Genomic DNA, 14,683 nt, shown 5'->3' with positions numbered 1-14,683 from the left:
CCATATTCAGGTTTGATTCCGATCTAGCCATGATTACAATATCTATGTTTGAAAATCCCCATAACATCAAATATATGTAATATTTCACAAAAATCTATCTAAAAGAATATATATTTATATATTCTTTTGTTTTCTTTAACAATGTAACATCAAAAGAAATAAAGCAAAACCAAAGTTAGTTTTCCGTTTCAGAGGATGCAATGACTTTCATGATCTCACCAGATGTGTATAAACGTTTGCAGAGAAGCATGTACAGAGCTACCGGATTACTTTGGGATATAACTAAAGGATTAAGAGATAAGAATAAAGATGGAGCACTGCTTATGTCACCAAGTGACAATTTGCTTTACAAAATAATTCACATTTTAGAGGGGAAAAAAATAATCCAACAGTGAAGGAATATATCAGACAAATACAGTATTTAGAATAGCACACAAATAAGAATTATTCCATAAGTTAATCACTGCAGAATAAAGATAAGTGAACAATGATAAAGAACACAATAAACACAACAAGCCAGGATAAATGCTGCATCAGAGAATAAATACTGGTAATTCTAAACTTATTTGTTGTATGCTACTTTTATTTTATGGATTTAGAGAAAGATTGATCATAATGTGACATATTCAGTGTTAAAGGGACACTATAGTCACCAGAACAACTACAGTTTACTGTATTTGTTCTGGTCAATATAATCATTCCCTTCAGGCATTTTGCTGTAAACACTGTTTTTTCAGAGAAAATGCAGCATTTACATTCAGGGTCGGACTGGCCCACCGGGATACTGGGATCAGGCTCCTGTGATCCTGGCCCGCCATGTGCGAGCTCTGCGGCCGCACAGGACCCCATGGGAGCAGGTGGAGCCAGGCGGCCGGCACAGCTCACACATGGCCGGCCGGGATCATTAAAAAAAAGAAAAAATGTGCGACGGGGCGGAGCCTAGTGTGATGCGGGGGCGGAGCTTGCTGGGTGGCGGGGGCGGCGCTTAGCGTGCGGCGGGGGCCTGGCTGACTGCAGCATGGGAAGCAGGAAGGAGTCCCTGCTTCCCAAACAACCAGCCTCCAGGACCTCCAAGGGATGTGGAGGTAAGAAGCAGGTCAGTGTGTCTGTGAGTGTGTGACTGTGTGTCTGTGAGTGTGTGACTGTGTGTCTGTGAGTGTGTGACTGTGTGTCTGTGAGTGTGTGACTGTGTGTCTGTGAGTTTGTGACTGTGTGTGTGTGTGACTGTGTGCCTCTGTGTGTATGACTGTGTGTGTGACTGCCTGTGTGTGTGACTGGCTGCCTGTGTGACTGACTGTGTGTGTGAGACTGACTGTGTGTGTGAGACTGACTGTGTGTGTGAGACTGTCTGCGTGTGTGTGTGACTGCGTGTGTGTGTGACTGCGTGTGTGTGTGACTGCGTGTGTGTGTGACTGCGTGTGTGTGTGACTGCGTGTGTGTGACTGCGTGTGTGTGACTGTCTGCGTGTGTGTGACTGTCTGCGTGTGTGTGACTGTCTGCGTGTGTGTGACTGTCTGCGTGTGTGTGACTGTCTGCGTGTGTGTGACTGTCTGCGTGTGTGTGACTGTCTGCGTGTGTGTGACTGTCTGCGTGTGTGTGACTGTCTGCGTGTGTGTGACTGTCTGCGTGTGTGTGTGTGTGACTGTCTGCGTGTGTGTGTGTGTGACTGTCTGCATGTGTGTGTGTGTGTGTGACTGTCTGTGTGTGTGTGACTGACTGTGTGACTGTCTGCGTGTGTGTGACTGTCTGCGTGTGTGTGCCTGTCTGCGTGTGTGTGTGCCTGTCTGCGTGTGTGTGCCTGTCTGCGTGCATGTGACGGTCTGCCTCTGCGTGTGATGGTCTGCCTGTATCTGTATGTGTGGATGTTTGCCTCGGTGACAGTGACTGTCTGCCTGTCTCTGTATGTGTGGATGTTTGCCTCGGTGTCAGTGACTGTCTGCCTTTGTATGTGTGCATCTGCTAGTGAGTGAGCGAGCGAGCATCTGTGTGTGTGTGTGCGTGCGCATCTGCTAGTGAGGGAGCCTCTGTGTGTGTGCGCCTGCTGGTGAGTTTGTGTGTGTCAGTGAGCTTGTCTGTAGTGAATCTGTGTGTTAGTGAGCTCTTCTGTAGGGAGCATGTGTGTGTCAATGGGCTTGTCTGTAGGGAGAGTGTGTGCGCATCAGTGAGCTTGTCTGTAGTGAGCGTGTGTGTGTGTGACAGTGAGCTTGTCTGTATTAAGCTTGTGTGTGTATCAGAGTTTGTCTGTACTGAATTTGTGTGTGCGCCAGTAACCTTGTCTGTGTGTGTCATTGAGATTGTCTGTCAATGAGCCTATTTGTGTGCATCAGTAAGATTGTCTGTGTCGGCATGTGCATATGTTTACTGTATAATTTAATTACCCTGAAAGAACTAATATTTTGAATTAGAAGAAGAAATGTATATATAATATATATATATATACATATATATATAATATATATACATACACATTATATATATATATATATATATATATATATATATATATATATATATATATATATATATATATATATAATAAACGCTGTTGTACCTTGCACTCAGGCTTCAAAGTTGTGTGACCGGGTGCATCACCAGGGCTCCAGTATCCAGGCAATGATCCTGATGAAAGTCCACAAGAGGGGATGAACCGTTGATCTTCTCTTAAATATTTCAATAAAAGTTACGTTTTAAGGAATTCCGAGAGTGCAGCCAACCATTTCAATTGCCTATATATATATATATCCTACATAGGACAATGACTTATGGGGCTGGCATAGATATTTTTCCAGGGCTGCTTCGTATCCCCAGTCCGGCACTGTTTACATTACGGCCTAGTGATACCTCCACTGGACACTCCTCAGATGGCTGCTAGAGGTGCTTCCTGGGGCTGTGCTGTACACTGTGACTGACATTCAGTGTCTCCACCCTCTGCATGGAGACACTGAACTTTCCTCATAGAGATGCATTAATTTAATGCATTTCTATGAGTAGATGCTGATTGGCTAGGGATGCCTTTGGCTTGTGCTGTCTCATTTACATTCAGGGACGGACTGGCCCACCGGAATACTGGGATCAGGCTCCTGTGATCCTGGCCGGCCATGTGCGAGCTCTGCGGCCGCACAGGACCCCATGGGAGCAGGTGGAGCCAGGCGGCCGGCACAGCTCACACATGGCCGGCCGGGATCATTAAAAAAAAGAAAAAAATGTGCGACGGGGCGGAGCCTAGTGTGATGCGGGGGCGGAGCTTGCTGGGTGGCGGGGGCGGAGCTTAGCGTGCGGCGGGGGCCTGGCTGACTGCAGCATGGGAAGCAGGAAGGAGTCCCTGCTTCCCCAACAACCAGCCTCCAGGACCTCCAAGGGATGTGGAGGTAAGAAGCAGGTCAGTGTGTCTGTGAGTGTGTGACTATGTGTCTGTGAGTGTGTGACTGTGTGTCTGTGAGTGTGTGACTGTGTGTGTGTGTGTGTGTGTGACTGTGTGCCTCTGTGTGTATGACTGTGTGTGTGTGACTGTCTGCCTGTGTGTGTGACTGCCTGTGTGTGTGAATGTCTGCGTGTGTGTGTGTGTGGCTGTCTGCGTGTGTGTGTGTGACTGTCTGCGTGTGTGTGTGTGTGACTGTCTGCGTGTGTGTGTGTGTGTGACTGGCTGCCTGTGTAACTGACTGTGTGTGTGTGTGTGTGACTGCGTGTGTGTGTGACTGCGTGTGTGTGTGACTGCGTGTGTGTGTGACTGCGTGTGTGTGTGACTGCGTGTGTGTGTGTGACTGCGTGTGTGTGTGACTGCGTGTGTGTGTGACTGCGTGTGTGTGTGACTGCGTGTGTGTGACTGCGTGTGTGTGTGACTGCGTGTGTGTGTGACTGCGTGTGTGTGACTGCGTGTGTGTGACTGTCTGCGTGTGTGTGACTGACTGCGTGTGTGTGACTGTCTGCGTGTGTGTGACTGTCTGCGTGTGTGTGACTGTCTGTGTGTGACTGTCAGTGTGTGACTGTCAGTGTGTGACTGACTGTGTGTGAGTGACTGTGTGTGAGTGACTGTGTGTGAGTGACTGTGTGTGAGTGACTGTGTGTGAGTGACTGTCTGCGTGCGTGTGTGACAATCAGGCTCCTGTGATCCTGGTCGGCCATGTGCGAGCTCTGCAGCCGCACAGGACACCATGGGAGCAGGGGGAGCCAGGCGGCCGGCACAGCTCACACATGGCCGGCCGGGATCATTAAAAAAAGAAAAAAAAAATGTGGCGGGGCGGAGCTTAGTGTGCTGTGGGGGCGGAGTTCGCTGGGAGGCGGGGGTGGAGCTTATCGTGCGGCAGGGGCCTGGCTGACTGCAGCATGGTGAGCAGGAAGGAGTCCCTGCTTCCCCAACAACCAGCCTCCAGGACCTCCAAGGGATGTGGAGGTAAGAAGCAGGTCAGTGTGTCTGTGAGTGTGTGACTGTGTGTCTGTGAGTGTGTGACTGTGTGTCTGTGAGTGTGTGACTGTGTGTCTGTGAGTGTGTGACTGTGTGTGTGACTGTGTGCCTCTGTGTGTATGACTGTGTGTGTGTGACTGTCTGCCTGTGTGTGTGACTGTGTGTGTGACTGCCTGTGTGTGTGAATTTCTGCGTGTGTGTGTGTGTGGCTGCCTGCGTGTGTGTGTGTGTGACTGTCTGCGTGTGTGTGTGTGACTGGCTGCCTGTGTGACTGTCTGCGTGTGTGTGTGTGTGTGTGTGTGACTGTCTGCGTGTGTGTGTGACTGTCTGCGTGTGTGTGTGACTGTCTGCGTGTGTGTGTGACTGTCTGTGTGTGTGACTGCGTGTGTGTGACTGCGTGTGTGTGACTGCGTGTGTGTGACTGTCTGCGTGTGTGTGACTGTCTGCGTGTGTGTGACTGCGTGTGTGTGACTGTCTGCGTGTGTGTGACTGTCTGCGTGTGTGTGACTGTCTGCGTGTGTGTGACTGTCTGCGTGTGTGTGACTGTCTGCGTGTGTGTGACTGTCTGAGAGTGACTCTGTGTGAGTGACTCTGTGTGAGTGACTCTGTGTGAGTGACTCTGTGTGAGTGACTGTCTGCGTGCATGTGTGACAATCAGGCTCCTGTGATCCTGGTCGGCCATGTGCGAGCTCTGCAGCCGCACAGGACACCATGGGAGCAGGCGGAGCCAGGCGGCCGGCACAGCTCACACATGGCCGGCCGGGATCATTAAAAAATTTTTTTACAAAAATGTGGCGGGGCGGAGCTTAGTGTGATGTGGGGGCGGAGTTCGCTGGGAGGCGGGGGTGGAGCTTATCGTGCGGCGGGGGCCTGGCTGACTGCAGCATGGGAAGCAGGAAGGAGTCCATGCTTCCCCAACAACCGGCCTCGAGGACCTCCAAGGGATGTGGAGGTAAGAAGCAGGCCAGTCACACATACGCACACAGGCAGACAGTCACACACACACAGGCAGACAGTCACACACAGATAGTCACGCAGGCACACAGACAGTCACACACAGGCAGGCACACACACACAGGCACACTGTGTGTGTGACTGTGTGTGTGTGTGACTGTCTGCCTGTGTGTGTGTGACTGTGTGTGTGTGTGTGTGTGACTGCCTGTGTGTGTGTGCGACTGCGTGTGTGTGTGTGTGTGTGTGTGTGCGACTGCCTGTGTGTGTGTGCGCGACTGCCTGCGTGTGTGTGACTGCCTGCGTGTGTGTGACTGCCTGCGTGTGTGTGACTGTCTGCGTGTGTGTGACTGTCTGCGTGTGTGTGACTGTCTGCGTGTGTGTGACTGTCTGCATGTGTGTGTGACTGTCTGCATGTGTGTGTGACTGTCTGCGTGTGTGTGTGACTGTCTGCATGTGTGTGTGTGTGTGACTGTCTGCGTGTGTGTGACTGACTGTGTGACTGTCTGCGTGTGTGTGACTGTCTGCGTGTGTGTGCCTGTCTGCCTGTGTGCGTGTGACTGTCTGCGTGCATGTGACGGTCTGCCTCTGCGTGTGATGGTCTGCCTGTCTCTGTATGTGTGGATGTTTGCCTCGGTGACAGTGACTGTCTGCCTGTCTCTGTATGTGTGGATGTTTGCCTCGGTGTCAGTGACTGTCTGCCTTTGTATGTGTGCATCTGCTAGTGATTGAGCGAGCGAGCATCTGTGTGTGCGCGCGCATCTGCTAGTGAGGGAGCCTCTGTGTGTGTGCGCCTGCTGGTGAGTTTGTGTGTGTCAGTGAGCTTGTCTGTAGTGAATCTGTGTGTTAGTGAGCTCTTCTGTAGGGAGCATGTGTGTGTCAATGGGCTTGTCTGTAGGGAGAGTGTGTGCGCATCAGTGAGCTTGTCTGTAGTGAGCGTGTGTGTGTGTGACAGTGAGCTTGTCTGTATTAAGCTTGTGTGTGTATCAGAGTTTGTCTGTGCTGAATTTGTGTGTGCGCCAGTAACCTTGTCTGTGTGTGTCATTGAGATTGTCTGTCAATGAGCCTATTTGTGTGCATCAGTAAGATTGTCTGTGTCTGCATGTGCATATGTTTACTGTATAATTTAATTACCCTGAAAGAACTAATATTTTGAATTAGAAGAAGAAATATATATATATAATATATATATATATATATATATATATATATATATATATATATATATATATATATATATATATATAATAAACGCTGTTGTACCTTGCACTCAGGCTTCAAAGTTGTGTGACCGGGTGCATCACCAGGGCTCCAGTATCCAGGCAATGATCCTGATGAAAGTCCACAAGAGGGGATGAACCGTTGATCTTCTCTTAAATATTTCAATAAAAGTTACGTTTTAAGGAATTCCGAGAGTGCAGCCAACCATTTCAATTGCCTATATATATATATATATATATATATATATATATATATATATATATATATATATATCCTACATAGGACAATGACTTATGGGGCTGGCATAGATATTTTTCCAGGGCTGCTTCGTATCCCCAGTCCGGCACTGTTTACATTACGGCCTAGTGATACCTCCACTGGACACTCCTCAGATGGCTGCTAGAGGTGCTTCCTGGGGCTGTGCTGTACACTGTGACTGACATTCAGTGTCTCCACCCTCTGCATGGAGACACTGAACTTTCCTCATAGAGATGCATTAATTTAATGCATTTCTATGAGGAGATGCTGATTGGCTAGGGATGCCTTTGGCTTGTGCCGTCTCTGCCCCTGATCTGTCTCCTTGACAGTCTCAGTCAATCCTATGCTTTCCTATGTGAAAGCATTGTGATTGGCTTTGAAGAAAAAAAAAAAAAAAACACTTCACACTGTTAAAATGAGGGCACTGCCCCATGTCTTATATTTATTCCGCACCATACCTATAGCGTTAAGTGACAAACTACTGCATAGATTCCAAAACATATTCAACGCACACATTTGGAAAAAGAAACCACCAAGAATAGCTAGACGTCTAACGTGGCTATCCCCAGCTAAAGGCGGACTGGGCATCCCAAACATTAGAGCATATTACAGAGCAGCAGTCTTAGCTCAGGGGTTGGAGATACTATCCCCCACCACCCATCCACTATGGGCATCTCTAGAAAATGCTTGCATCCACCCTCACACACTAAAATCTACCATACAATCATTTACAACATGGGACACAAACAAAACTTGTCCATTGAACAGCACGAGATTCTTAATAAAAAGTTGGAGGAAATGGGCTGGTTCACTCATAGGCACAAACAACATTCTATACTTTGCCCCCATACAAACAATCTCTGAACTTTCTGATAACATCAATATGACACCATGGCGACAAAAAGGCATACTATCAATATCACAGCTGTATACAGAGGAAGTACTAAAACCATTTCCAACTCTACAGCAGGAGTTTGCACTCCCCTCCAAAGACGAGTTCACTTATATTAGAATTAAACATATTCTCCATGCCCTACAAACCCGTCATTGTGAGGAATCACAATTGACAAGCTTTGGACTACACTGCATAGGGAAACGTCCACAAACAAAACCTTTATCCTTGTGCTATTCAGCTATAAATGATAAAGATCCGCTTCATAAACACAAATATATGGAAATGTGGGAATCAGAACTTAATATTAACATTCCTATCCCAATATGGTTACAAGCAATGCAAACGACTACAAAGGTATTCTATAGCCTGTCACAGTGGGAGGCATATTGCAAGATGATAATGTGGTGGTATTTAGTGCCGACCAGATTGGCAATTATGTACACATCAGTCTCACATACCTGCTGGAGATGTGATCTCCACAGGGGCGACATGAGGCATATTTTCTGGGATTGCCCCCTACTAAGTGGGTTCTGGCCAATAATAGGGAAAGCTATTGAGCTTATAACGAACCGTACAATTCCACACACGCCAGAATGCTATCTGCTACATTTGTCCCCAGAATTGTTGTCGGACAAGAATAACCACGTTCTCATACACATTTTAACGGCAGCTAAAACTAGTATAGCTAGCCATTGGAGAAAGAAACACACTCCATCACCACTCGAGGTTTGGAATAGAATTGACAACATAGCTGATTATGAACATATGGCATACAAGTTGAAGGGCCAAACAGAAACATATTCTAAAACACTGGGCAAGCTGGCCTACAGTCCGTACAGTGGTGAAAAACCTCAAAAGTAAGTTCTAGTAGAGGCTGCTCCACCAGGCACAAACATCACCTACGAAGGCATAACCACTGAGGAACACACAACCTTACCTAGCTACATATATATCAATCACATATCTCGTTTTCTCAGCTACTTTGTAAGAAGTACATCTTAAGCAATGAGTTAAAATACCCCTATGTTTCCCCTCGCCTCCTAAACCCCTAATACCCTCACTATGTTACAAATAGAAGCAGGGTGTTCATGTATAAATCAACACACTAGACAAACGTACCACACATCAATTCATAACTCAAGTGGTTAATCTGAGTGGTAATGACAGCACCACTAAAACAAGGATAACACTGTTAAATTGTCTGAACAATAATGTATGACATACTATATGTACTACACAACATGTATAAAATGACCAAAACCGAATGTATATGACAATGTGTTATGAAAAAGTGTAACCATTCACCCTCACCCCCGTTTCCTTTCTGTATCCCACTGTTTTTTTTTTCTCATGCTAAAACTCAATAAAAACAAAACATTGAAAAAAAAGATGTTGCATAATTTTTGAATCCCAAGGACTGAATGCACTGGGAAGGAACCAGGGTGGACTTTGGATGAGTCACAATGAAACCCAAAGTTTCAAAGAACAGCAGTATGACTTGCATCTGACAACGTAGTAGAGAGGCATCCATGCAAAAAAAAAAAAAAAAAAAACAGGACATCATGCCCGCAACTGCAACTGACACAACTGCCCGCTTCTGTAAAAAAAGTTAAATTCAACCAACAATCTGTATATTCTCTAGAAAGGAGAGGAACTTACTGGAGGTGAACTTTGACCTGCCTGATCCGTGGTCACCTCAAGTTCTATTCATGACGTGTTGTGGGTGAAACCATGAATTCCTCTGAGTAGAAGGAGTGTTGGGAGGTGCGAGGGACAGAAACAGCTGGATGTCACGGCGCCTCTGCCAAGCAGCCCGTCCAAAAGCACCTCTACTTGGAGATGATTTCAATATCTTCCTGAGCATTATTTGTACTTTATTCAGACAGGTGAATACTTTTACATCACCAAAAAGCATGCCCTGGAATCAATACACAATAAAGCTGCTTTTCACCTTTGTACCTCACTCACAATAGTTTCTAGCATGTATGAGGAAACTTCCTTTTTATTTTCCCCCCAACCTCCGTCCTGGGAGTCTGAGCAGGTGGCTTGCAATTCATCTATATTAGACAGAGAGTAAGAAATGACCGGCTCAAGAGGGTGCCGGGTAGCTAGGTAGATCCGGGGCAGCGGGACATTTGCTACATTTGAGAGCAATATATAAGCACAAATCACTTAGGTAGGCAGACAGTTGATCCGAAAATAATGCTAGATCCAAGATGGCCACGTCCAAATGGAATGCACCAGTCAAATGTGGTAGGCCGAAAGCTACCCCACAAGTGCATTGAATGCTGAGCTGAACTGAGCTCAGAGAAAAATTAAGTAGAAATAACAGCACACTAAATTTCCAGATTAATAGGTTGAAGAAAATGCCATAAGACACTGGAAACCATAACATTTTGGCAAAGGTCATTTTCTGTGAAGGAGGAATAATAAAAAAAAATAAAAAAAATATGAACAGAATGCTCGCTTAAAAATAGAAAAGTGTTTTATTAAATAAGGCAGTTAATATTGTTAATACAAGCGGAAACGTCTACTGAGAGCCAAACTGATAAATGTATCCACTGAAAGTTGGAGAGCAGGCGACCAAATAAAATCAACATTAGAATTCCTGCAGATATTGAAAGAAATAATAGAGTCTATTCAATATGATTGAAAGCTAGTTGTGTGTAAAGAACAGAAAGATTAACTCAGCAAATCAGATCTCTGGCAATTATTAACAATTCACCTTATCTACAACAGCAGACGACCTACCACTTTCTATCGTTTACTTATTTATTTATGTTTTTATTCCGAACAGCACATGGTATGTAACACACTTAAGTCTATGTGTTATTACAATGAACTGATTGCCAATAATGTTAAATAATAAAAAAAATAAACGGAAAACTTAGTTTCAGACAAAATGAACAGATATTGCACCATAAAGCTGTGTAACACAGAAATGGCATCCAATGAGAGCTGGATAGAATTTGATTTAAAACTGAGATATTGTAAAGTCAAAGTATCAAACAGAAAAAAACAAATCATTTATCTAAATGTGTACGGGAGAATAATGTTGAAGCATGCAGTTAATTTACACTGTTGAAAATTCTGACACATTACTAAATATTTATGTAACTGGTTTCTTTATTGCTACAAATGGTGTTGGTTACAGGAAATTAATATTGGTCATAAAGATGTAAAAAATAATATGGACAGAACATAGTTATAAAATACTTAAAGCTGTGGTGCATAAAAAATAATAATAAAAAAAAAAAATATATATATATATATATATATTTTTTTTAATTATTATTATTATTATTATTATTATTATTTCTCTTCTTTTTATGACAAATAATTTTCATAACTGTTTGTATTATTTATATATATATATATCCAGTAATAATAATTGTGTATATATAAATAATACAAACAGTTATGAAAATTATTTGTCATAAAAAGAAGAGAAGCTATTAAAAAAAAACTAACTAAAAACATATATAACTATATAAATGCATATAAGATAAAAAGTAGCACTAGATTCAATGTAAACAGTTTATTCTAGTGGTTAAGAAATACAAATAAAAATGCAACAATGTATTAAATGATAGAAGTAACAAGATATGATGCAGCTGTTAATAAAATAGAACAAGTTTAATGTAACACTACACAGTTGATATGGTGCCAGGAAGTCACTGTCTTACAATTCGTTTAACCCCTTGAGGTAAGCTGGTGGCTGGGCATCTCCTTGCATTATAGCAACTTCATTCCAATGAAGTTGTTATGGTGCACGGAGTGTGCCTTGAAATAAATATAAACTGATACAATTTTAAAGGTGTATCAAAGGAAGTAAATAATAATAGTAACCAGAGTATATAGTACAATATTAAATGCACTGAATATAAAGCAGATCCCAAGTAAGGGTGTTATCTGTGTTAATAGCTGGAAGACTAATAGTTTGCAACACTATCTCCAAATAATAAAAATGGTGGTAAATGCGAATAATTTTCTAACTTATATACAATGCTATAAAATAAAATAAACCAGCAGTATGTGCACATAAAGCCAATGGCTAACCTATTGTGAACTTTTTGGGGCGATTTTATTTTGATTTTTTTTTAGTTTTTGGCTGGATTTAATGGAAGACAAAATTCAAGCAGCCAAACTCAATAAGTGGGTTGGTTGACTGTAATAAGACTGCTGATAATTGTGCATTGCTGTCCATTTGTGTGAGCACTGTGATGGAAAGTGACCTGTCCAGCTTTTTTTTTTATACATGTTTGTAGGTACATATTAACTACATCATTACCACCACTACTTAGAAGATCAGTACAATAAAGTGCTTTTCTCAAAGGTTGGCCAATCAGTTGATTGGACTGACTTAAACATATCATGCCTCTTTACATTCCGCTCCCAATATGCTTTGTGCTGACAAGGGAGTATGCAAATTCCCAAACAGGACCTACAAAGTTGATTTTGAAAGTTAGTGGCCATTTGTCATATATTTTACCTTGCAAACCAACAGTCTTGCACTATGCTATGTTATTTCTTCCCTATATAGGATTCAGCCAATTTATATATATGTTGATTTTGAAAGATACAGAACTGTAACATCACCAGGGCCAGCGCGTCCATAAGGCGGCATAGGAGGCCGCCTTTGGGTGCTAGGGCAAGGGGGCACAAAAATCTGAATCCCCTGCCTCTGGCTGGGGACTCGGATTTTTCAATTTACCTCTCTCTCCGTGCAGCTAGCGCAGTGCAGCCAGTGAAGTCGGCTGGCCCCTCCTGATGATGTCAGGAGGAGGGGGCGTGACTTTCACTGCTGTTCTCCCAGACTCCCCAGCGGAGTGCTGTGGAGTCCTGGAGTAGAGCAGTGGAAATCACGCCCCCTCCTCCTGACATCATCAGGAGGGGCCGGCCGACTGACTTCTGTGTGCTGGCTGTTCCTGTCCCACCTGGCCGCCAGGGACAAGCCTACCCCCTCCCTGGTCCAAAGTAAGACTCAGGAAAGTGGGGATACACTTTTTTTTAAAACTTTTAAGCAGCCTCTGCCCTCCCTCTACAGTCCCTAACGCCCCACTACAGCCCCTAACCCCTCCTCTGCAGCCTCTGTCCCCTTCTACAGCCCCTGCTCCCCATTCTATAGTCCCTGTGCCCCTCTCAGCCCCTGCCCCCTTTTCTATAGCCCCTGCACCCCTTCTATAGCCACTGTGCCTCCACCACAGCCCCTGCCTCCTTTCTATAACCCGTGTCCCACTTCTAAAGCCCCTGTGCCCCTCTGGTCCATGATGACCAGGGATAAGCTGGTCTTAGCCACCTATCAGCCCCTGTGCCCCCATAAAGCCCCTGTATCCCACTTTACAGCCCTTGTATCTCCCTCTACAGCCCCTGACCCATTGTTTAGTCCCTGTGCCCTCTCTCAGCCTCTGTGCCCCCCCTCTACAGCCCCTGTTTCCCCCCTCTACAGCCCCTGTGTCCCCCCCTTTACAGCCCCTGCCCCCCCACTGCCCCCGTTGCCAACCTCTAGAGCCGCTGACTCCCCCTCTACATCCCCTGACCCCACACCTCAAACCCTGCCCACCTTCTAAAGCCCCTGTGCCCCCTTTTGCAGCCCCTGACCACCAGGGATAAGGTGGTCCCAACCCCCTTTCAGCCCCTGTCACCCTTCTACACCCCCTGCCCCCTTACCGTCCCTGACTCCCCAGCTACACATCCCTCCAACTACAGCCTCTATTCCCCACCCTAACGGTGTCTATATGTCTCTGTGTGTGTCTGTATGGCTGGAAAAAAGAAAGAGACAAACAAAGAGGCTGTGGTAAGTAAGAGACATACTAAATGGGGGGTAAAATACACTAAAGGGGGCTATGACATACACAGGCAAAATGCATCTTCACCTGTGTAACCAAAAATTCTTGCACCGGCCCTGAACACCACTTACTAGGCCACCTTCAAACCCAACTGTTAAACTCTAAAGTTAATTTCTAACTGTTGACCTCAACACAGATTCTAAACCCAGTTAACAGATTAATTCAGTAAAGTGAAACTGCAGCTGACTTAGAGATGTTTTCAGTTTGGCTACAATTTAGACTGTAGTGAGTAACCCTGTAAGTGTTTTATTTGAGACATCAGACTGCTGCTGATCCATGGGGATTTGCCGTGATTAAATAGGAATCATTTGGAAAAGCAATAATTCATAATCTTACAATACCTTACTGCTGACTCCACTAGGCACACTGAAGACATATTCAAGTTGAAAGACGATAGCAAATCCAGGATGATTAACCATCTCAGGCAGACGGATGCGGCTCCTTAACACTAAGGCTTGTACTGTGGAGCTGTTGAAAAACAATGTCAGTTTTTGATGTCATATTCTGAGGATTACATTTTGTGAACTATTCCTACCCTAGATATTTTTTTTTAAGATTTAAAGCTCTTTTTCTACAGTACTACAAATCACACATTTCGAACACGGAGATCTTAGATAATATAGATCCCACTTAGAGACCTGAAAAAAAGTTTTTAAAGTGTTACCTCCTAGAAAAAAAGTACTTCTTTATCACTAAAGGATTTGTTACCTGTTTGAATATATTTTATCTGCTTTGTTGTTCTTTTCAGGGAACATTGGTTACAAACAGCCGTGCAAATGACGGTTTGATTAAAGCACTTGAAAAAAATAAAAATAAAAAAGAAGGAAACATTCTTGTAGGAATAAAATTATATAAATGACTTGCAGGTATTTTGTTGAACAACGATTCATTTATCAATGCAGACCTTAATGTTATACAGGCAAGGTCAAACTCATTAAGTCTTGTTTCTGCTGTTTTGAAGCTTATTCACCAATTAACATGTGACAGATCTGTCTGTCATTTCCTGCAATTAGACAGTTTAAAACTGTGAAACTGCGCTTCAAAAAAATATACCGCATGAAGATTCACTGAAAAATGGTGTGAATAATGGGAAACGTAGATGATCTG

At 44.3% G+C, this 14,683-nt stretch overlaps 1 protein-coding gene across 1 annotated transcript in view; it reads right to left on the bottom strand.

Moving 5' to 3' along the window:
* NPHP4 (nephrocystin 4) overlaps positions 1 to 14,683 on the bottom strand; it is a 311,285-nt gene that overhangs the window by 173,775 nt on the left and 122,827 nt on the right. The window contains exon 8 of the mRNA XM_063435987.1: positions 13,918 to 14,044. Coding sequence (XP_063292057.1) covers positions 13,918 to 14,044 — 127 coding nt within the window. The remainder of the gene's footprint in view (positions 1 to 13,917; positions 14,045 to 14,683) is intronic.

Source organism: Pelobates fuscus, chromosome 11 (assembly GCF_036172605.1).
Source record: "Pelobates fuscus isolate aPelFus1 chromosome 11, aPelFus1.pri, whole genome shotgun sequence".
NCBI classification, from domain to species: Eukaryota; Metazoa; Chordata; class Amphibia; order Anura; family Pelobatidae; genus Pelobates; species Pelobates fuscus.
The sequence above is the reverse complement of the archived record's forward strand: the minus strand, read 5'-3'. Positions and strand labels throughout refer to the sequence as shown.